Source organism: Leishmania infantum, chromosome 26 (assembly GCF_000002875.2).
Source record: "Leishmania infantum JPCM5 genome chromosome 26".
Classification (NCBI taxonomy): Eukaryota; Euglenozoa; class Kinetoplastea; order Trypanosomatida; family Trypanosomatidae; genus Leishmania; species Leishmania infantum.
Window position 1 is genome coordinate 207621 of NC_009410.2, and position 21920 is coordinate 229540.

The 21920-nt window shown below is 58.6% G+C and overlaps 6 protein-coding genes and 1 pseudogene across 7 annotated transcripts; all 7 read right to left on the reverse strand.

Annotated features, from left to right (window-relative positions):
- Window positions 1-1882: 1882 nt before the first annotated feature.
- On the reverse strand, window positions 1883-4414 carry LINJ_26_0710 (conserved hypothetical protein; the record flags this gene model as incomplete). The annotated part of the gene is made up of 1 exon (XM_001470380.1): window positions 1883-4414. The coding sequence occupies one exon, from the start codon at window positions 4412-4414 to the stop codon at window positions 1883-1885; it is 2532 nt and encodes an 843-aa protein (XP_001470417.1).
- A 1231-nt stretch (window positions 4415-5645) lies between these two features.
- Window positions 5646-10910, reverse strand: LINJ_26_0720 (annotated as a pseudogene). Its single transcript has one exon. A coding segment is annotated over exon 1 (5265 nt).
- Window positions 10911-11716: 806 nt separating this feature from the next.
- Window positions 11717-12193, reverse strand: LINJ_26_0730 (conserved hypothetical protein; the record flags this gene model as incomplete). Its single annotated transcript, XM_001470381.1, has 1 exon — window positions 11717-12193. The coding sequence occupies one exon, from the start codon at window positions 12191-12193 to the stop codon at window positions 11717-11719; it is 477 nt and encodes a 158-aa protein (XP_001470418.1).
- Window positions 12194-12988: 795 nt separating this feature from the next.
- On the reverse strand, window positions 12989-14623 carry LINJ_26_0740 (hypothetical protein, unknown function; the record flags this gene model as incomplete). Its single annotated transcript, XM_001470382.1, has 1 exon — window positions 12989-14623. The coding sequence occupies one exon, from the start codon at window positions 14621-14623 to the stop codon at window positions 12989-12991; it is 1635 nt and encodes a 544-aa protein (XP_001470419.1).
- Window positions 14624-16556: 1933 nt separating this feature from the next.
- LINJ_26_0750 (conserved hypothetical protein) lies at window positions 16557-17021 on the reverse strand (the record flags this gene model as incomplete). Its single annotated transcript, XM_001470383.1, has 1 exon — window positions 16557-17021. The coding sequence occupies one exon, from the start codon at window positions 17019-17021 to the stop codon at window positions 16557-16559; it is 465 nt and encodes a 154-aa protein (XP_001470420.1).
- Window positions 17022-17627: 606 nt separating this feature from the next.
- LINJ_26_0760 (conserved hypothetical protein) lies at window positions 17628-18026 on the reverse strand (the record flags this gene model as incomplete). The annotated part of the gene is made up of 1 exon (XM_001470384.1): window positions 17628-18026. One exon carries the CDS (start codon window positions 18024-18026, stop codon window positions 17628-17630), a length of 399 nt encoding a protein of 132 aa, XP_001470421.1.
- Window positions 18027-20378: 2352 nt separating this feature from the next.
- LINJ_26_0770 (putative glutathione peroxidase-like protein) lies at window positions 20379-20930 on the reverse strand (the record flags this gene model as incomplete). Its single annotated transcript, XM_001470385.1, has 1 exon — window positions 20379-20930. One exon carries the CDS (start codon window positions 20928-20930, stop codon window positions 20379-20381), a length of 552 nt encoding a protein of 183 aa, XP_001470422.1.
- Window positions 20931-21920: the final 990 nt, after the last annotated feature.

Genomic DNA, 21920 nt, shown 5'->3' on the forward strand with positions numbered 1-21920 from the left:
GGAGAGGGGCATATGTCCCCTACACATCATCCGCCACATGTTACTCATGAGAACCAAGTAAAAGAGGAACAAATGGAGGTGGAGGGGGGGTCCGACGTAGCGAGAGCGGGACACGTCGAATGTGTGGGTGGCTGGGTGTGGGTGCACACCTGTCTGATCCTTCTGCGCCTGTGCGCGTGCGACGTCCGGGAGGGGGAGACAGAGGGATAGAGATGGCTCGCATCTGCGCCTGCAGCACGGCTTGTTCTCTCTCTTTCCTGTGAAATGCCTTTTCGTTTGTCCTCATCACGCCGTGCCGTGCCCTTCGCTGGCACAGCCCCTTACGAGTCGTGCATTGGGTTGGTGTGACGATGGCCAGCACGTTTTTTTTTTGCCCGCCACGCTGCACGCCAACACACACTAGAGAGGGGCACACAAACGACGAAGGGGCACGGGAGGACGGGCACAAGCAAATCAAGAGAAACGCGAGCCTAGAGGAGTTAGCGCAGAACAAGGACTTCGCACAATAAGCGAGAAGGCTTCTTTCTACGCTCGTCACCGTGTCCATTTCTCTGCCGTGCAGCATGCGCTCCGCTCCGCTCTGCCCCCGGCCCGTCACAGGCCCACCTCCCGTCGTGCGAAGCAGCCGCGCACACAAGCCAGCACGGCAACGCGCCGACACCATCATCTGAGAGCAGGGCCCGCGCACCAAACGCTACCCACACCCGCCTCGCAGTCGCCCGCATTGTGCCGGTTGGCGACTGGTGCGTCCCCCTCGCGGTGGTGCAGGCCCCACACACCCACACCCACACACACACGCACACATGCCAGTGGGCAGTGTGAGGGTCGGCTGTGATGCGCTCGAGTCACGCTGGCACGCCGCCCGTCACATGGATGGCACAACCGAGCTCACGGTCGCAGGTCGCCCCGACGCAGCGCCGCCCAGGACCTGTCCACAGACATCAGCAGCCATGCATCGCTCTAGCTTCGCTACGTCGTGGGCGCTTGAGTCTGCCGCCACCAGAAGCGGTTCGGCATTTTTGGCAGGGGGATAGAGGAGGGAGGGGTGGAGTCTGATCGGCTCCCTCCCGCGCAGAGGGGGGGGAGGGTGCACTGGACCCTGCTGGCACAACACTCTGATGTGTGTGTGTGTGTGTGCGTGCGTCCACTTACCCCCTCTTGCCATGATGGACACCACCACCGAACACACAAGGAAGGAAATACGCAAAAACACTAAGGCACACTGGAGAACAAGAAAAGGAAGGACGAATGTGTGGGGGGGTGCAAAACACATAGAATGGCCGACGCACCCACAGACGGAGCGACGAAAGGGGGAGCGCGAGTATGCATGGGGCCTGCGCCACGTCCGGCGAGAAAAGAGAGAAGAGAGAAGAGAGAAGAGGGAGGAGGGCAACACATACAGAGAACACGAGAGATGCAGAGACGTAGAAAAAAAGGCGGAAAAGATGAGGATGCACGTGATATGTGGGGAGGGAGGGGGAGCAAGACCAACGCAAAGCAAACATAATGATGGTGAGCAAATACAAGAACAGATCAGCAGCGTATGCGCATGCACACGTGTAGGAACAAGAGGCAGGGGCAGGGACACAGGGATGGCGGGGGAGATGTGAGAATGGAGGAGGGGAAGGGAAAGAGGGCCTGGAAAGACGCGCACAAACGAGTGCAAGGAAGACGGCAAATGAAAAAGACGACGACATTGTTGCTGGACTGCTCTACGCCCCTTCGCATGGCGTGGTGATGCACACACACGTGCGCACAGGCGGAGGCGGCGGCGGCGGCGGCGACGGCGGCCCACTCTCGATCGGCTTTCTTCTCTTCTCCACACCGCTTACCTGCTTGTGAGACTCTTCGTTGGGTGGGGCGTGTCCATGTTTTCACACCATCACCGCACCTGCGCGGCGTATTTGCGCACCAGTCGTTCGGGCTGCTCCCGCATCCCCACTATTGCCTCCGTGACGACGGCCTCTGGAATCGGGTCCTTCTCGAGCAGCGCAATGACATGCTCCAGACCGCCAAACAGCTTCAGCCCACGTAAGTGCTCTGCTTGTATGTTCTCTGGCTTCAGCTTCTCCGGCAAGCTGTCGACATCATTGAAGGACCTACTTGCGTATGAGGTGGAGTCGAACTCCATCACCCCGGAGAAATGGAACGTGTTATTGTAGGTAAGCGCCAGCGAGAAGTACTTGCCGAGGCACGCTTCCCGCACATTCTCCAGCACCGGCGTCGGCGTCACCACCTTGCTACCCAACGTGTCAAGCTGGTTCTTATCGTTGACGCCCCACACATACAGCCTCGCGTTGTCGTCGATGCCGTAACTTGTGTAGCAGCCGCAGCCGATGCGGGTGAAGAAGGCGCCGTGTGTGATGCGGATCGGGGTGTAGTAGTGCTCGCAGTCACCCGTGCCCAGGCGCCCACCTGTCCCGATGCCCCAGGCGTAGATCTCGCCAATGGCGTTGAGCGCCATCCCGTGCCAGCCGGCGGCGGCGACTTGAATGATACCCTTGAGACTGTCGATGAGCAGCGGCGACAGCACGACACCACGGGTTTCGCCAGAGATGTTGCGCATTATCATGTGGGCCGGAACGACCTTCGGATCCGGCTCCAGTCCTACGCCACAGCATTCGATCGTGCCCCAGCTGTACACCTGGCCGGACGCGCTGAGAGCTAGTGCGAAGTAGCTGCCACATGACACCTGGATGATCTCCTTGTCGGCAAGCCAAGTAATCTCGCGAGGTTGCGAGATGCGCTGGTACTTCTTCGGGTCAACGCCGAGGCCGCACTGGGCAAAGCTGTTGTTGCCCCAAGCGAAGACCCGCTCCCCCTCAGTGATGGCCATTGAAAAAGAGAAGCCGGCCGCGACGGACGTGATGATGGTGCGGGAAAAGAAGCCGATGCGCGTCGCCTGCGGGTACACGGGAACACGGTCCTGCGTAAAGTGCTTCGCCTGCGCCGTGTCAAAGCCGAGCTGCCCCCACCCGCCTACGCCGAAGGAGTAGCAGCTGCCGCGCCGACTAATCATCAGAGTAAAGCCCGCGCCAACGCCGCAGGACAAGATGCCCTCCTTGAGCCCAACGGAGGTGACCGAGACGGGTACGCCGCGGTGGGGAACACCGAGGACAAGCATCGTTGTGTTCTTCGGGATCGTCAGAGATAGCCCGTGCGTTGGCCCGCTCTTTGTCCACAGGGTGGTGTAGTTCTCCAAGATCGCCTGGCAGCGCACCATGCGCATGCCGTAGCCAATACCGACACCCAGGCCCAACCCTGTTCCGTAGACGACGACGTCGCCGTTGTTCAGCAGGAGCGTCGTGTGCATGCGGCCGCAGCTCGCGTGAATCACCTTGCGCCCACCCGTGATGTTCATCTTTGTCGGCACCGGCACCGAGTACTCGCCCACTACGCCGCACTGGCCGCCCTGGTTATCGCCGCAGGCGTAGGCGTTGCCGTCGTCAGCAATGAAGACGGTGTGGAAGGAGCCGCAGGCGACGTCGACAACACACTTACCCTTCATGGCCGTCACCACCTCCGGCGACAGGTGGTCATCCTGGTCACCGTGGCCAAGACGGCCGCTGTTGCCTATGCCCCACGTGTAGACAGAGCCGTCCGCCGACACTGCCGCGTAGTGCCAGGGGCCGCTAGAGAGGAGCTTGATGTTCTTGCCATCGAGGCTGTCGATGCGCACCGGCACGCGCGCCACTACTCGGGACTCTGACTGCGGAGATTGCACCAACTCTAAACCCGCGGCAGCCAACTTCTCCGCCACGGTGTCGCGGTCGCCGAGCAGCGTCACCTCACCCCAACCGTAGACCGCGCCCGATATGGTCCGCGCCAACACACTGTAGTTGGAGCACGCCACTTCCACTACGCTCTCGCCTGGCACAACGCGCAGCTGCCCATAGCCGCAGCACGTGTTGTTAAGATCCTGGTGGCACTGCCCGCAGTTGTTTGCGCCCCATGTGAAGACATTACCCTTCAGGGACACGCACGCATAGAAGGCAGATCCAGCCGCGACATCCACGACTACATCGTCCTGCGTGAAGGGAATGACGTCTACCTGTCCAGGGCAGATGGGCATGTTCGCCTCGTTCGCGATCACACGCGGGCAGAAGCGCGGGTTTCCAACGCCGAGCTCACCCCACATGCCGCCGCCCATGGCCATCAAGATGTTGCGCACGCCGAGCCAAACAGACGAGAGACCGCCGCAGGCCATGCGGATCGGCTTGTCATGGCCGCCAATCATCATCGGCGTCACCAGGTTGTAGCGGAAGTTTGTGCCGAGCTCGCCATTGCGGCAGAAGCCCCAGCCAACGATAACGCCATCGCCGCTGATGTAGCGCTCCACGAGCTTGCGCGTGGCTGGGGACACGTTCTCCATGTTGGCGTACAGGGCGCCAAGCGTCTCCATGACAGGTTGCATGGTTGCGACTTGCATATTCGTCTTGTGCTAGGTAAAGCTACCCCAATGAACGACCCCAGTGACAGGCGGGGCCTGCCGAAGGAAGAAAAGAGCGGATGGGGGATACGGGGGGGGGGGACGTCGTATGTTCCGGCGTACGTATGTGGATGTGCGGCTGCTTGTGTTGATGTGAAAGCAGTGAAGGTGGAGAGAGACGTTTGGGGGACGCCGTAGAGGCAAGGTGAGCACCTCAGAGTAGGGGGGGGGGGTAAGACTGTAGTAGTCGGGGTGGGGTGGGGTGGGGCGGGCAAATGCGGAGGAGGGGGGGATGAGGGGACCAATGTGCGCATACGAGGATCCACCAAAGGAGGGAAAGCAATGATGCCGTGGACGAACAAGAAGGCACACATCCGTGGCAGACAGTCCATAGAAGGAGAGGAGGCTGAGAAAGAGGCGCAAAGATGAGCCGGCCACTTTTTAGTGTTTATGAGCTCACGGCGTATTCTGTGTGCCTGTGTAAAGGAATGGTGAGGCTTGCGGCGCATCGACCATGACATACACGCACACACACACACACACTGATGCGCACATAAGCGATTGGTTTCAAACGAATTGGAGGAAAGGAGGTGGAAGCGACGCGCTCTGATCAGCGAGGGGGAAAGGCACGCTGCGTCTCGATGGCAACGCAGTCCCACACGCGAATGTCAAGCCTACTCGTGGTGGCGTACGCTTCGTTTCTCCCAATGCATGCCTCTCGCACGCGCTCTGTTGCCGTCTCTGCTTCCTGCCGCGTGATCTCTTTCCTTGTTCGGAAAGCCGCTCACGGGTGAAGATCTCCCCCCCCCCACTCCCCTCTGAGCCTCCCTCGCCTCTGCTGCGTCAGTCTGCATGCGACTGAGGGGACGAATGTACAGAGAAAGACGAGAAGGGACACCGGGAAGGAGCCAGAGGAGGGCAGTACAGTGGCACGGTAAGGTGGCGGCCCTTTATCTGCCACATATGCACACACACACAAGCACGAACGCACCATAGACAGACTGCCTGGCATTCCGTGCGGAGCGCATACGCACAGCCGCGAAAAAAAAATTAAACTCAAAAAAAAAGAAGGCGGGCGGGGCGGTGAAGGGGCGACCGCATCGTACACGTGATTCTTTACACACAGAGAGGTCAACACAAGCTCACACAGCGCCTTTCCCCCGCCCCTTGTGCACGCGCACACTCCTCCCACCCTTTTATGCTCTCCCTCTCTGGTTCACGCCTCCCGCACGGCATTTTCGGTCTAGCGCAGGAGCACTTGAAGGCCCGTCTGTGCCATACCCACCTCAGCCGCCGAGGGCCGATATTTCTCCATGACAATGCAGATTTGCTCCCAGCCAGCGAAGCAGCGGATGCCCAAGATGCGCTCATCAGCGGCCGAGGGCGGCGGCGGCGAAGACAACGATGGCTTCGGAAGTTTGGAGGTTGCGGCGGCCCGCACTTTTGGCCCACGTTGAGCCGGATGTATCCGCGACGGCGTCTGCGCGCGCGCTTGTGCCATGGCAGCGGCTCTCGTGGTCGTCGCCGTAGACGAGGCAGTAGCCACTCCTACGTCGGCTGCTTGGGCGGCGGAGTGATCCGGTGAAAGCGGCAGCATGGGCGGTGCCCGAGTGTCCAAGGTTTCCCACGTCGCAGACAACGGCTTGCGAGCCTGCGCCACTGTCGACGTCTTCGCTCGAACGGGAGGCGGTGTGGCTCCATCGCTGGTCCGGCGCAGTGGCATTGGGGTGTATGCGTCCGCCTCGCTGGGAACTTCTGCATTGGAGAAAAGCGCCCCGGCGTCTGGTGCTGAGTACTCGTCGCTATTGAAGTACGCTTTCGAGGAGACCAGGTTCGCCTGTGCCTCCTCGTCGACGGTATACACGCCCGAGTCGGTTTCGCTGCGGACATCCTCTGTGTCCATCGTACCGAGTGTGACGGCTGTCGCGGCCTGGGGCATGCTCCCTTGCGCGCTTGGAATCAGTCCTGAGATGCTCGGGAGGGAGTACGCGGACATCATGTCGTGCCCATGATCTAGCGGCGTCGCATCACGCGCGCCCAGCCGCGGTGAGTTAATGGACAGAAGTGGATTGCTCGGTGTGGCGAGGGGCGCCGGTTCGCCGACTATCGTCGCCGCGCGCGAAGACGGGATCGTTGGGCTACCGCGACCTCTGGTCATCAGGGGGAGAGAGGGGCTTGCGCGGTGCGGCGGTGACTTGCTGGCGCGCGCAGAAGTGGGTGATGCAGCGGCCGCGCCCATCCCCGAAACGTATGACCGCGGCGGCGACGGCGGCTGGGGACGGTGTTGATGCTGGCCGTCTGTGGGCAGCATCGCCGACTTGCCGGCAGCCGGGAGGCCAACATAGGAAGATGGCGACGGTTCCCTGTCGTTCTTGGACGCGCCACCCGCGTCGGCGTTCCCTTGGTGCCCTTGCTGGCACGGTTCAGTCGCCACAGCAGCAGATGCGCCTCCACCGCCGCTGCCGAGCAAGGATGCACTGAAGCTGGAGCGCGGTTCTGTAGGAGGGCGCCATACCGGCTCGTTGACGTCGATGGAGAAGGGTGGCTGCGGGATGCTGTGGAAGCTGGACAGGAGATACCTCTGACCACCATACCGGATCCGACCCGAGACGCTTACCTGACCGTCTTCGAACACCACCACGCCGAACTCACCTGTGAAGGCGGCGTCTCGCACCTGTCGCGCAACTGCGGTTGGGGTAGCGATGGCGCTGGCGTGGTCAGCCGCCGCATCGCTGCCCTCCTTCTGTCTAGCCGCCAAGCGTTGAAGAGCGCCGCCGCCGGTGCCGATGCCTGTGCCTTTGCCACTGGTCGGCATGCCACACTCGCCGAACCTGTTCATGCCCCACACCCACAGCTCCCCCTCATCACTGATCGCGAAGGAGTTGTTGGGCCCGCAGCCAATGCTGCGGATAGTCTGTGAGAGCGCCACCCGCACCGGCGCCGGAGTGACCGACGTGAAGAGGGTTGAATCGGAGACGTCGGCGGTGCTGCCCGTGCCGAGAACGCCGACGCCCCAGGCGAAGACGCTGCACGACGCCGTCATCGCCACAGCGTGGTGGAGCCCTGCTGCCACCGCTACAATGTCGCTCAGGCCGGCGACGCGCATCGGCACTGGCACATCGCTACCCTTAGCCTTGGTCGGCGACGTCGGCGCGCCCAAGCCGCAGTATATGGCCTCGCCGTGGGTGAGCACCTCTCCATCGGCAGTGAGGGCGACAACAAAGGTACCCCCGCACACAATCTGCACAATCCGCTCACTTGCGTAGGCGGCGATGCGCACTGGCGAAAAGACTTGCGCGACATCCGCCGGCTGGCACAACTTTCGATGGTCATTGCTGCCCCAACCGTACACGACGCCGCTAGTGTCAAGGGCGAGAACGAAGTCGGGGCCGCAACGCACATGCTCTATGACGACGTCGGACGGGATATGCACCTCGCGGAAGGCCGCAGCGACGGTGACGTCGTCACGACGATTCGGCTTCATGCGGTCTCCAATGCCGAGCTGGCCACGCTCGCCACGTCCAATCGCGACGAGGGAGTTGTTCTCCGACAGGACCACGAGGAAGCCTGCGCCGGACCCGGCGCACCGAACACCGCTGCGCACGATCAGGCTCGACACTCGAGACACCTCCTCGATGGTGGAGTGGCCCACCACCATCATGGAGGTTCGACGGTGCACGGCACCTGCCATGCTTTGCAGATGGCCGCAGTGCAGCGTCAGCGTCACATAGTTGGTGAGGATGCGCGACGGGGCGCAAAGCTGGCGTCCGTAGCCGAGGCCGATGCCGCACGTCCTGTACGATCCGCATGCGACAACGTCACCGTCCGCCAGCAAGATGCACGTGTGCTCTCGCGCACACGTCACCGCCACCGCCTTCATCGGAAGCGGCACCATCGTTGGCAAGCGCCGCGGCGCACGCCCGCGCAGCCCGAGCTGCCCCTCGGAGTTCTCGCCAAAAACGTAGACGGCGCCGGTACTTGTGAGGACGGCGCTGTGGGCGTTGGAGCAGCTTGCATCAACGACAAAAGACGACCGTAGCCCCTCGACAAGTCGTGGCTTCACTTCTGAGTTGTCGGTGCCGTGCCCAAGTCGCCCATTGCGGCCGACACCCCATGTGTACACCTCGCCTTTCTGTGAGATGGCGAGTGCGTGCCACGGTCCAGCGCGCACTGCCGCCATGGGGGTTGGTGTGGCAAATTGCAGGTGCACGATCTGCCTGGAACACTTGCACCGATCGGGTGCGAGACTCTGCTCTAGCCTCTTGCCGCTCATGTTGCACCCCAGCATCGATGCAACGCCCCAGGTGCCCATAACGCCGTCGTCGAACAGCAGTACGCCGAAGAGCTGGCCAAAGCAGACGTCAAGTATCTTGTAGGCCCCGGCCTTCAGCCGCACCGGCGTCAACACGTGGCTCGCCTCCGGCATCGTCAGACACTGTCCGTAAACGTTGTGGCCCCAGCAGTACAGCGCGCTGTCTCCGGTGAGCGCCATGGCGCACGCGGTGCCAGCGGCAATGCGGGTGACGCGCTCGTTGTCCTTGAGAAGAACCCGCTGAAGCTTGCTCACTCCAGCGTCGGAGTAGCGCACGCTGCACTCACCAATGCCGAGCTGACCGTTGTCGGCGCGGCCGCAGCTGTACAGCGCGCCATCAACGGTCAACACATACGTGACGGCGAGCCCGCAGGCAACCTGTGCCACACGTGCGGCCGCGTGAACATATGAAGGTAGGTACACATAGCCTGCGGCTCCGGTGACATCGAGAGAGGTGGCGCTGACCGCAAGAGCTCCAGCAGAAGCCGTCGATGTGGCCTTCGGCCATCCGGCGGAAGGCGGGACTTGGAGCTGATCCGCCACGCTCCGTCCCCCGGGTCGCGTCTCAGACAGAGTATCCACCGTGGATAGTCCGCGCGCAAGCGGCACCTTGGATACGGACACGAGTGGGCCTGCTGTAGGGGAACCCCCCCCAACCAGACTCGCCTGGCCCTCATTGCTGCCCAGCGCCGAGGCGTCGGGCGAGCTCGAGCACTGCTGCTTGGCGTTCACGGAAGCTGGAGCGGTGCCGCCGACTTTGGCATTCGACCCAGCGGGGTCGCTGCTCGCGGTAGCATTTATCGGTAGCCCGTGCGTGGATCGTCTGCGCCGCTGGCGATGCTGACCGAGCGCGCCTTTTGCCGAAGAGCCCCAACTCAGCAGCTTGCCTTCTTCCAGGTAATGTCGCAGCAGAGAGCTGCCCAGGCACTGGCGGTGATACGCGACGGTGCTAGCGTTGGGCGACACGAATGTCATCTCATTGCGCACAGCAAACAGGTGCGGGTCATCGCCTTCTGCTGCGACGTCCGGTTCACGTATCTGCACCGCCGCTTCCAGGATGGAGCCCCATCCGTGCCGATGCTCCGCAAGAAACGTCCGTGATGAGGAATCGGTGGCAGGCGGCCTTGGCGCCTGCTCCTGCTGCTTGCGCTCGCGCCACACCTGAAGGCGAGCCAGGTCGTCGAGCGTGGGCAGGCGCGGTACACAGCCAACGCCGTAATACACGGAAAAAAGCACCACAGGCGTCGGAAACTGCGCCGTCATCGGTATCTCCGCCACAAGCGACTGAAAAGCCAAGGATACTCGATCACCATCACCGTCGTCGCAAGTCATCCCTCCCGCGGCCGTTGCATCGCTGCTGCCCTCACGCAACGCCGCACTTACGTAGAGCGGGTTGACGGGGTAGGGTACACTGATAGGCTTTCGGGGAAGCTCACGATACCACCGTGTTTGTTGCAGCGGTAAGTCCGCAGACGTGCCCGGGATAGAGACCAGCAGCGAACCTCGATTCTGAACGCCCGCACAACGCAGTGGACTTCCTGAGCCGCTCGTTGCAGCATGCGGCTGATGATTTGCCGGAGCAGTTAGAGAAGTGTGGCCGCCACTACACCCTGCCGCTGCAGCAGCTACCCTGGCTGTGTGGTGTGGCAGCGCTGGGATCAACTCGGCAAATTCGCTTTGACCTTCAGGACGTGGAGACAGCCGTCCAAATTCAGTCGATCCGGTCATAGCATTCAGTGATGTCGCATTTTGGAGCAAATCCTGTGGACGACACCCATAAACGCCGATAAGAAGCGTCACAAACATGATCACATAATACCGCTGCCGGCGCCTGAGAAAAAAGTAAGCGTCAAGTATCATATCACGGCACTGCTGCAAGCCGAGTGAAAGGAGGACGCTCTTTACATCGTGTCCTTCCTGTGCATGCCGCGCGCCTAGAACTGCGAGAATGCGCAGTGCGTAGAAGGCCTCCCTGCTGGGGGGCCCCGAGTTCGACGCGTGTGACTCGCGAAGCACAACGCCTTCACGAAGCATGAGTGTTGCAAGTGCAGTGTAGGCCCTGGCGCCTAGCTTACCCGTTGGTGCCTGCTGCCCCGCCTCGATGCAGTCCACGATATCCGGCAGACTGGAGGTGTCGCCTTGGCACAGTCGTCTGCAAGCCGCCTCCATGGAAAGAAAAACAAAGTGCTTGAGTGTGCGAGAGAGATAGCTTTCGGGAGCCCCGTAGCGAATGTAACCCGTCTGCTGGAAAGAGACGATAAACCGGTGCGGGATGAAAGGAATCCGCGCGTCGGAAAAGAATACGCATTTGAAAAAAAAAGAATACCGCGTGGGTTGGCGAGCCAAAAGACGACTAACTGCGCCCGGATATACAGTCGTTTGTGTTATGGATGCAACAGTGTCACTTTCTCCAGCACAGGGGGTCGAGATATCCTCATGGCCTCAGCGACAGGGAGAAAACGCCGCTTGTGCGTGCAAGAGTGCAGTACAAGAACGGCAACGAGTAGCACGTGCAAAAAGGGATAAGAAGCCGACTGACCGTGTAGGCGCTGGCGCCACACCTCCGCAATTTGCTTTGTGACCGCCACGCAAAACGATAGCGGGAAACGGAGGGTTTAAGGAAAGCGATATGCCTGAAGCCTGCCCTTAGCAGCGGACTTGGTAGCACGAGAGTAAAAGGGAAAAGCAGGGACGCGTGAAGGCAGTGAACAGGAAGATGGGTAGTTACGAAAGAAAGAGTGGATGCAGAGGCTGATTCACGTTTTTGTGATCGCTTTGCAACACTAGAAAGGGAAAGCATGAAGGAGAACAGGTAATAAATGCATTGGCTTTCTCCAGAGTTGCCCACCACGCGTATATGGCAACCGGCGCGGTGGCGGTGGTGTCCACACAGCGCAGATGAGAAAAAAAAAACCGTAGAGCAAGGTCAGTTTTTGCTTTGTTGTCTTTCCTTTCTTGGTCAAGACACCCGCACGTTACAGCGTAATGTTATGCCGGCACAGCCACTGCACATATGTTTCCACCTCGTCATTGTACAACTGAGGCACAACAACCTCCTCACACCGCTCCACTGTTATCCCCTTCTGCTCACCGGAAGACATTGAGCCTTCCTGTGCCTCCGAAAGGAAGAAATGCTCACCCTTGTCGTAGTTGCTGTTAAGTTCGTCGGCTGCCAGAATTCCACTGCGGTAGTCTTTGAACTTCACGAATGCAGTTCCCAGAAAGCGGCCAGTTTTCCTGTGGCGCACGAAACGAACGTCAACGATTTCACCGAACTGCGAAAAGACGGTTACAATATCTCCTTCAGATATCTGAGGGGTGCTGCTATCGTCCCTTGCATCCTTCGGCGGCTGGCTAAGCAAACGCCTTATGACGATCCACGGCGCGCTTCCTAGCAAGGCGTGATACTCAGGCGTGTAGGGGCCGGAGTTTCCGCTGCGGTACTTCTTCATTATGACCCCACACCGGAGCAGAGCGGATGTGCTACGGAGAGTAAGTCGCAGCTACCGTTTTTGCTTCTTCGCTTCCATAAAAGAACGAGAGTGTTGCGATTAAGAAGCGGAAGAAAGGCTGAAGAGAAGTTTCGGGCAACGAGAGAGTCGCATGCCAGCTCACAGAGACCGCTTTTTGTTCTTGCAAAAATACCTTTCGAAACCGTCACATTCCGGTGCGGCATGTGGGAGTGTATAGTGGCGTTTCTGCAACGGTGCTGCTCCAATGGGCAATGTGTCTTCTGTTACGGTCGCTTTATTCCGACGGGAAACCCACGCAACGGGGAGGGTCAAAAGCAAAAGACAATGGGGTGTTGCAGGGAGTCGATGTTGAAAGGAGGAAAAGTTGGTCTGAGCAGACAGGCCATTCAGGCAGATGAGAAAGGAAGCCAAGAGTACAGAGTAGCAATGCAACTAGTGGCCCAGAGCGGAAGCGGCCACGCAATCCTTTTACTTCCTTTTTTCACCTGGCAGCACAGAAAAAGACGAAAAAAAACACCGAAAGACAACCCTAGGAGCACAGATGCATTGACAAGCAGATGAGAATACTAGACGAAAGGGCACAAGAGACTATCTAATTAGAATATATATATATATAGAAACTCTACGTGCAATACAACAAAAACAACCACTTTAGGCTCTACACGAAAAGGATCCATAGACAATGAAAGCGTGCAAGCCCAATAATGCATATATATATATATATATATACGATGCCAATAGCGTCATCCGATTTTCAAAGGAGTGAGTTTGCTGTCATGATACGTAGAGAGCATTCTGAGACTCCAAGTCAGAGAAGGTGAAGCTTTTGCTTGGAATTCTCCAGCTGTAGGAAGTAATTTTCTCCGTTTCACTTCTCTTCGCTTCGACATCCCTCTGCTCTTTCTCACGCTTTTCCTGCTCAGCCTGTTCCTTTTGTTTTTCGAACTTGATTGTGACGGTATGAGGTCGAGAAAGTCGCTCGAAAAGGTCGCGCGTCGCAGAGCCCTTCCGGCGAGAACTAGAACCGCGCGGCTTTGCTGTGAAAGATTTTTCATCTTCACTGAAACCAATCCCGTCGTCGTGGCCCTGTGAGCCGTCTCTGGCTTTGCTACTATTTTCTCTGTCATACGGCGCCTCCCCACGCTCTTGCTGGCGCTTGAGATCAATTAGCCGCTCCTGCTCAGCCTTTTCCTTGTTGTAACGCTGTGCATCCGCGTACAACCGCAGGAAAACCTCTTTGGGATCAGCCTGAGAGTCCACCGCCGAGCGGTGCGGATTCACGAAAGTGGAGCGCGAGCCGTGAGATGCATTTCTCTCGATTTCAGCGTTGTCGATTTCTTTTTGCGCGCAGCGGCTGGCACTGCGTCTCTTCGCGGCGTCAGCGTCACCGTGCATCCTATCGTATACGTCGTTCTCGTGGCCACCGCAACTTACACGCAGTGAATACGCCCTCTCGCTTTCGCGGTGGGTAGACTTTTGCATACGCATTTTTCGCCGCCACGACGCGTTGTTCACCTTCGGCTGAAACGTGCAGTTTTCTTCGTCATCGCGCATGCGCTCATCTTCATCCAGGTGGCCTTGCGATGTCGGGCGCCGTGCTAAATAGTTGGACTCCTGATGGTCCTGCGCCTTCAGAGCAGGATGGATTGTATCCACCTGCTGCGCCATATACGAGCAAGCCTCTGCTGGCCGCTCCCTCGCTTGCTGCGGCACCGCTGCCTCTTCGTCCTGTGATCGAGCACTGGTACTCATTTCTATGGGCAAGTCACGCGATACGGGAGTGCCGCAAGAAGCAGACAATTTAGAGAACGGAGCGTGCCGTTCACCGCGCGGCTGCTCATAATCGTTTCTGGATGGCCAAGGATGATTTTCAGTGGGCCGCGTCATCTGTCGTTTTGCGCGATCTATAATGCTCTCGGGTTGATCTTGGGGAATACCGCCGTGTGAGCGCGGCTGAAACGACGGCTTTGTTCTTACTGAAGGATGAGCATGCTGTACTGAAGAGACATGCGATGGAACCTCTGACGCTGGCTTTTGTGCAGTTGTCCTTGGTGCTGTGGTTTCGTGCCGCTGCGATTCTTCTACCCGGTGAAACCCGGAGACAGCGCTGTCGTTTTTTAGCCAGCGACTCTCGATATCCGCTCGTGGATGCTGGGCAAAATACTGGTGATACTTCTCAGCAAGACTACCCAGCTGTGTGACTGCGTGGAGCTCACTTTTTACGTTTACCGGCCGTTCCTGAGAACGACGGAGCATTTCATGGTTACACCCGAGAGCCGCCTTGTCGTACAAAATACGCACTGGTGTGGAGGGCACAAAACAAGGAGGGGTTCTTGCCCGTGAGTCAAAATACTCTAGCTGCTCCTGCGGCAAATCATAGTGTGCACGTTTTAAATAAGAAGACTCCATCTCCTCTAGCACCGTCCTGTTTTCGTCACAGGACAGAAAAGTGCTCTTGCTGTATTTTCTTTTTTATTTCCTTTGTTGCTTTTGAGAGCTTTTGGGGAGGAGTTTGCAGTAGGCAGTATTGTATGTGTCAAATTAGAAAACAGGAGTTTCTTGAGTATAAGCCAATAAAGCATAAAGTGCTATTTTTTTTTCGTTGTCCAAAGCAAAAGGGAGAAAGACGCGCATGCTTTCAATAGACTTCCCAAAAATAGCAAAGCGACGAGTTTTCGCAGACGGCAATCGAAAGAGCTCAGTCTTCCCTCTCTTTTTTTTTTGCCGGAGCAGGTCCATTATCTGTAGCGATGCAACGCCGTAGCGTCGCTACGTCGTAGGGGCTTGAGCCTGCCACCAACAGAAGCGGTTCGGCATTTTGACAGAGATAGAAAGCTGGTTGGCGTCTACTCAAAGAGTGTGGTCACAGGACCGCGTGACACCACGCACGGAGAGTCCCACATAGCCAAGAGGTTTGTCCTCAGAAACCAAACAGATCTGGCTGAGATGAAGCGCAAAGTGGATAACATCATGTCGCAGAGCTGCTACCGGTAATCGGCTTTCAATTAATTCAATAATCGCATTTGTATTTGTGCTGCTGCTAAATAGCTTTTCCTTCATACGATAAACGAGAGTCAATACAGCATAAAATAGAAGCTAAGACACACCAAGCATATGCAGCGGGAAAAAAGCTCTCATTTCTCTGTATTGAATCGGCGCAGGGTTGCGATGAAAGTCTTGCCCATGAGAAGTTTTCAATTGGATCAAAACCACTTTGCATTCGAACAAGTACTTGAGTAAATTTGATGTGTGTTTTTTCTCGACAAACTAAGATCGGACACAACAGACGCAACGGCCTCCACCCTTAAGCATGACCGTGGACATGGTCTGCTGAGATCAAGGTTTGCAGTCCACCCGAGTCCGTCTGGCGCTGATCGCACAGCACTTGTGCGAGAAATGAACGAGGAAGATCGCGAAAAGCCCCGTAGACGCATTGCCTGATTCGAAGGCTCGTCCTCGGCGACGAGGATTCAGCCGTAGGGCAACCCAGGTAGGAGAACTGTGGTTGCGCACGTCTATTTGTTGGCTTGTTCGTGATAGAACGTCATGTTGAAAAAAAAGATCGGCGCCGCTGTCGCTTGGGAAAAAGCTAACCAGGTCAGCCGGCAGGGACGTTGTAAACGCCGGTACCAACCTCATAGCGATCAAGTCTATCATACCGCTGCTGCGCGCGGCTTTCCGCCTGCTTTCGAAAGCGGTAGACAAAGAATGTGCTCACCGCCAAGGTGCAGGCGCAGAAAACTTCGAACATGATAAAGGGAGTGCTGCTCCTCTCCGAACTTGCCCCGTCGGGGCATTGCACGCTGTTCATTGCTAGGACTCAGTTCCAATGATGGTTTGAACAATTCGGAGAACGACTTCTGAAATACGAGAGAAGAGGAAAAAGAATATTTTGCGTTCATTTGGATTGAAGTCTTGAGGTGCATGGGGGGTGGCTTCCCAGGACTGGTGGGCTGCCGGCTTGCGTCGCGGTTCTGTTGGGATGTGGCCGTGCCTCTTGCCTCGGGGGTGGCCGGGGTATCGCGTGGTGCGCTGTCTTCCCGCCTTTTCGGTTCAGGGGGGGGGGGGGCTCCTGCCCGGGGCTTTTGCTCTCCGCCGCGCTGGGGGCGGGCCCAGGGTTCGGGGCGCCCCTCCCGGGAAGGCGAGCGCCGGCTCTTGGCGGCCGGGGAGGCCGCGGCTTGGGAATAGGCGGAGGGCGAAAAGCGTGGCGAAAAGATGGCGTTTTTACGAGTGTGAGGGGGCGGGAGTGAGTTGCACGGCGTGGGGCGCTAGTGGTGTTCACGGCTCTGCCTAGTTTTGCTTTTTTGTGCGTTACAGTTGACAACGGGGGGGGGACTACAGCTTAATCGCGCGCCCGCTTCTCACCTGGCGCCACCTCCTCTGCCTGCGGCTCTTGCTCTTCCTCTTCGCCAAGAAACGTCGGAGCCACGACAAGGGGCTTGTCGCCGGACGGAAACATGGCGCCGTTCAGCTCGGCGATCGCGCGCTCGTACCCAGCACGGTCCTCCAGCTCTACCAAGGCGTAACCGGCGCAGAAGCAGTCGGCGTTCAGGGGGATCTTAATATCGGTGATGGCGCCAAAGTAGCCCGGATCACCCTCCTTGAACGAGACGAGGTAGTTGGCTATGTCTTCCTGCGTTGTTGTTTCCGGCAGGTTCGAGAAAAAGAGCACCCAACCCTCGATGCTCGGAATGGGATAGCCTGGCTGTATGTCGTCTGGGCGCTGCAGGCGTTCGTACTGCGTGCGAGCGCGGCGCACGCGGCGTAGCTGCCGCAGTCCGGTGCTGGTGGCTGCGGTGGCTTCCATCGGAGCAAACAGCGATTGCGGTGGGACGCGTGTACCTTGCGGTGGCTAACAACGAGATTTACGTGCTTTCGTTTGGCGCCGCTGAGAGAGCAGTCTCAGCGTCTTGAGGGCGTGTGTGATGAGAAGTGCTGCGTGAACTCAGCAACGGGTGGTACGACACCGACACTCTCAGAGAGAGAGAGAGACAGCAAGAGGGAGAGAGCAACAGCGAAAAGCATGGAAGAGGGCGGAGGGCAATGTGACGGGCATGAGCATGCGTTTCTCATTCGATGACGCAGCTGTGGTTGCCAGCAGAGGCAGCACAGCCTGCTACAGCTAGATGCTTCGCACCTTTACCCTCAACCACTCGTCTCACGTGCACCCGGGCTAAGTTCTAGGGCCCTCAAGAGGCTCGCCTGTGAAGGTACATTACTCTTTTTTCGTGTGCGTGTGTGTGGGCTTCACCTGTGCGCATATCGCACAGTGCGGAGAGAGGGCCGTTCGCCCCACAAGAAAGGGGCAAATATGCAGCCTTGCACATGAAAACACAGAGCGTTCCTCGAGCGCTCACGACTTCCACCACACAAAGGAAGATGGACTCGCGAGAAGAACGTCGCGGCCACCACGTCACAGATCGTCGCCGTTCCACCGCAGCCCCGGCTTCGCAGTGGCGCCGCCGTACCCGGTCAGGCGCGGACCATAGCGGTGATCCCCCTTCACATACCCGCCTCGCATATTGCCGGTGACAACGTACTGCCCATATGCCTTGATGACCGTCGCCACGGAGTTATTACGCGAGTACACGTTGCCAGTCTTGACAGTGGCAAAACGTTGCGACCGGGACAGCATCGCGTCGATCTTCTCCTGTAGCTCTGCCGGCGTGCATGCCTCCACACCTTCGCCAAGCTCCACACGAATGGGGTACAGGATGCCAGCACGCGCGTAGGGTTCATGCTGCCGCATCACATCGACGATACGGCAAAATACTGGCGCCCGCAGCACGGCGCGCGAGCTGGAGCGCAGCATGCGAATGCACAAAAGCCCGTTGTCTGTTGGCCCCTGGGGTGTGCACTTCGCAACGGAACAGAGGCTTCGCTTCGAGCGGAACGACTACGGCCACTTCCGCAAGATTACGGCCTTCAACAGCAGAGACGGGGCACGCTTTTCTCCCCTGAGTGCGCGATGTTTTCCTGTTTCGCCGTGCACTCGAGTGCCTCTCATGCCTCGCAACGCTTCGTTGTCTGGCGCTTGCTGCTGCTCCGACGTCCCTGTTAGTAGCGAACGTGGCACCTTCGATGCACTAGCCCGTCACAGCAACGCGAAGCGAGGTGGTAGACCAGACGCAAACGACAAGCAGAGAGAAAGATGGGTGAAGGTGAGGAACGGTGGCAGCAAGCCCGTGCAGCAGATCCCACCAGAGTACGCTCGTTGCTCCATGATAAGAGCGAGGAAGCGAACGCCATCATTCGTGGCACCCTGCTCTCCCCCCTCCTTCCACGTCAACGCTAACGTCGGCGGTGTCGACCTCGCTCCAGCGCCAGAGTATTGTGTCGCGGGCATCTTTCGTAAGGTGATGCCTCACGGGGAACGCGTGCGTTGCCATCAAACACCTGCTGGGGCGCGCGCGCTTCTGGCGTGGACGACTACCACAAGAGAGATAATGCTCTCCTTTAGGTTGCTCCTGTTGAGGTCAAGCAGCAGGAGACAAGCATGCACACTCTCACCTACATATACACGTGCACCCGCGCACACACCATAAGCAGGAGCGCGAAAAGCGCCAAGACGTGCACGCATGCCGAGCAAAGGGGGCGCACCGGCACACGCCAAGTGAAGCGGGCAATACGACAGAAGAGGAGGGAAAGGACGGGCAGAGCCCTTCCTTGCCAGGACCTTTGCGTGTTTCCTTCCTTGTGTGTTCGGTGGTGGTGTCCATCATGGCAAGAGGGGGTAAGTGGACGCACGCACACACACACACACACATCAGAGTGTTGTGCCAGCAGGGTCCAGTGCACCCTCCCCCCCCCCTCTGCGCGGGAGGGAGCCGATCAGACTCCACCCCTCCCTCCTCTATCCCCCTGCCAAAAATGCCGAACCGCTTCTGGTGGCGGCAGACTCAAGCGCCTACGACGTAGCGAAGCTAGAGCGATGCATGGCTGCTGATGTCTGTGGACAGGTCCTGGGCGGCGCTGCGTCGGGGCGACCTGCGACCGTGAGCTCGGTTGTGCCATCCATGTGACGGGCGGCGTGCCAGCGTGACTCGAGCGCATCACAGCCGACCCTCACACTGCCCACTGGCATGTGTGCGTGTGTGTGTGGGTGTGGGTGTGTGGGGCCTGCACCACCGCGAGGGGGGCACACCAGGTGGTGACCGGCTCATGCGACATATCCGTCGGCGGCGGCAAGGCAGAACTCATGGGAAAGCGGGGCATCGGTAGGGCAAAGAAGGGGAGAAGCCACGGAAAGACAGGAGCGCAGGAAAGACATATAGAGATGCAGTGTGTGCACCCCACCACCCATTCACCGCCATCCTCCCCCTCCCCCTCCCCCTCGTCCCCAGTAGACACAATACGGTCGGCAAGCGCCGACCCTGTGTGCTTTAACGTGGCCTTTACTGGGTTGTTTGTCCGTCCGCGCACGTGTGCAGACGCACCCGAGCGCAAGCAACAGTATGCCCCGCCTGGTTCAAGAGGCAGAATAAAAGGAGGGAGGGAGATGGTCTCACACGATGCGTCGAGCACGCCGCTTGGGCGGGTACGGGGGCCCAATCGAGAAGCGCAACGAAAAAAAAAAGAGGGAAGGGGACTTCTGTTGAGTGAGTGCGGCAGAATAACAAAGCCGACATCGAGCATCGGTCCCTTGCATTCTCTCATAATGGTGGTATAGGTAAATAAGCGGTTTCTAGAGCGTCGGCCCCGGCCGCCTCACCGCCCCTCTCCCTATCGAACGCCTCACCCGCCCACGTGTTTCTCCGTATCTGCGTGGGGATAGAAGGGCGACAGAAGAAGGATGATACGAAAGCGGCGATATGCGAAGACGTGCTGCGCTTTTCGACGATATGTCTCCGCTATCGCCCCTCCACTCTAATCCACTCCCAGTTAACGCGCAGCAGCAGACATGGGGAAGCAGAGCTGGAGATTGGAGGAGAGGCGGAGGGGCGCGGAGAAGGCGACAGGTCTCGCTCTCCCTCAAGAGGTGTGTATCAGTCCTTAGCACCGGAGTCACATGTGGGAGCGCAGCGCGTGAGTAGTGTCCCACAAAAGAAGCGACCAAGACCCGACATACACATGTGCATACACAGCGAGCACTCACCCGTACGCAAGATGCTCGAGCAATTTCCTGTTGCCAAGCTCCCCTGCGCACGCGCGTGCTGCACGTCCGTCAGATCTTTGACGAGGCCGCAGCCTGCAGTAGCGGCAGCAACTTCTTCTCGATTTCGGACACCGTCGCACCGGGCGCGAAGCGGCACACGGGATGGCCGTCCTTGTCCACCAGGAACGCCGTGAAGTTCCACTTCACAAACGTCGTGCCGAGGATACCCTTGCACTTGCTCTTCAAGTAGTGGTACAGCGGGTGCTCGTGCTCGCCGTTGACACAGACCTTCTCCATAATGGGGAACTCAGCCTTGAAACGCGTGCAGGCGAACTCCTTCACCTCCTCCTCTGTTCCAGGTTCCTGACCGGCGAACTGGTTGCACGGGAACGCCAGTACCGTGAAGCCGAGATGCTTGTACTTGTTGTATAGCGTCGTGGCTGTCTCGTAGCCGCCCTTGGTGAAGCCGCACTTGCTGGCTACGTTGTAGATGAGAAGCGGATGGCCCTTGTGCTGGCCAAGGTCGTATGGCTGGTGGTCGCTGCCGTTGACCTTGAAATCGTAGATAGAGGACGCCTGTGCTGCAGCGGCGGCGCGGCGAAAAGGTGGCAAGCGCAGCATGTCAGGCCTGTACGGGGGTGCGGTACTGCAGCAGCAGAGGCAACACGTATCTGAAGTGCGTGTTTGACTTTTCTCTCTGAGCGTCGTGCACTTGATTGCTCGATGAACGCATCAACAGGAGTGCACGCAGATGTGTAGGTGTATGCGTGCACGCGCTGAGATGCAGCTGCGCGTGCCTTCTGTTGGCAGACGGGCAGTGAGGGCAGTGAAGAGCTAGGAGGTGTGATGGATGAGGAGGGGTGGAGGAGCATCATCAGGCAAAAATGCACACATCAAGGAGAGGCGAGAGACGAAGATTGTGGACTGGTGGCGCGATGCGCATGCGCATGGAGTCAGAACGCAGAAGCACGCATCCACGTAGGCGAGAGGAGGGAGGGGGCAGTAATCATAATGATCATCAAGGCCGCAATCGGCGACGTGCGCATGTATTGCGCGCTGGAACATGTCATTCAGTGCCGTACCGCAGGCCGCCGTATCACAGCCCCCGTCGTCCTCGGGGAAGATCCGGACGAAAACTGACGTCCTTGTACACCTTTCCGCATATTGGTGTGTGTTTCCGATTGCAGAAGCGCCACAGTGGGCGAATAAGGTGGAGATGGAGAGGGGTAGGGGCGAGAGACACGCAAGACATGCGCACACGGCTTGACGGATGACGGTGCGCGGAGCGAAAGACAAGTAGAAATGCTCATCGGAGAATATTCGGCTGCGGGTGAGAAGAGAATGACGCAGTCGAGGGAGGAGAGGAGGAGGGGGAGGGGTGCGAGAGGCACATGTACACACAGACACGGAGGTGTGGAGAGAGGTAAGGGACAGAAAAGGGGGAGAGGCGGACGTGATGCGTACGTACGTATGTTGCTCGTTGACTCTTACACCCTCTGTCAACGTGCGATCAGCTGAGCTACACTACGTGCACGCACAAGATACACAGAGTACAAGGTAGAGCAACACACACACACAAAGAGGAAGCCGCCTGCGCCTTTCTTCCGTCGC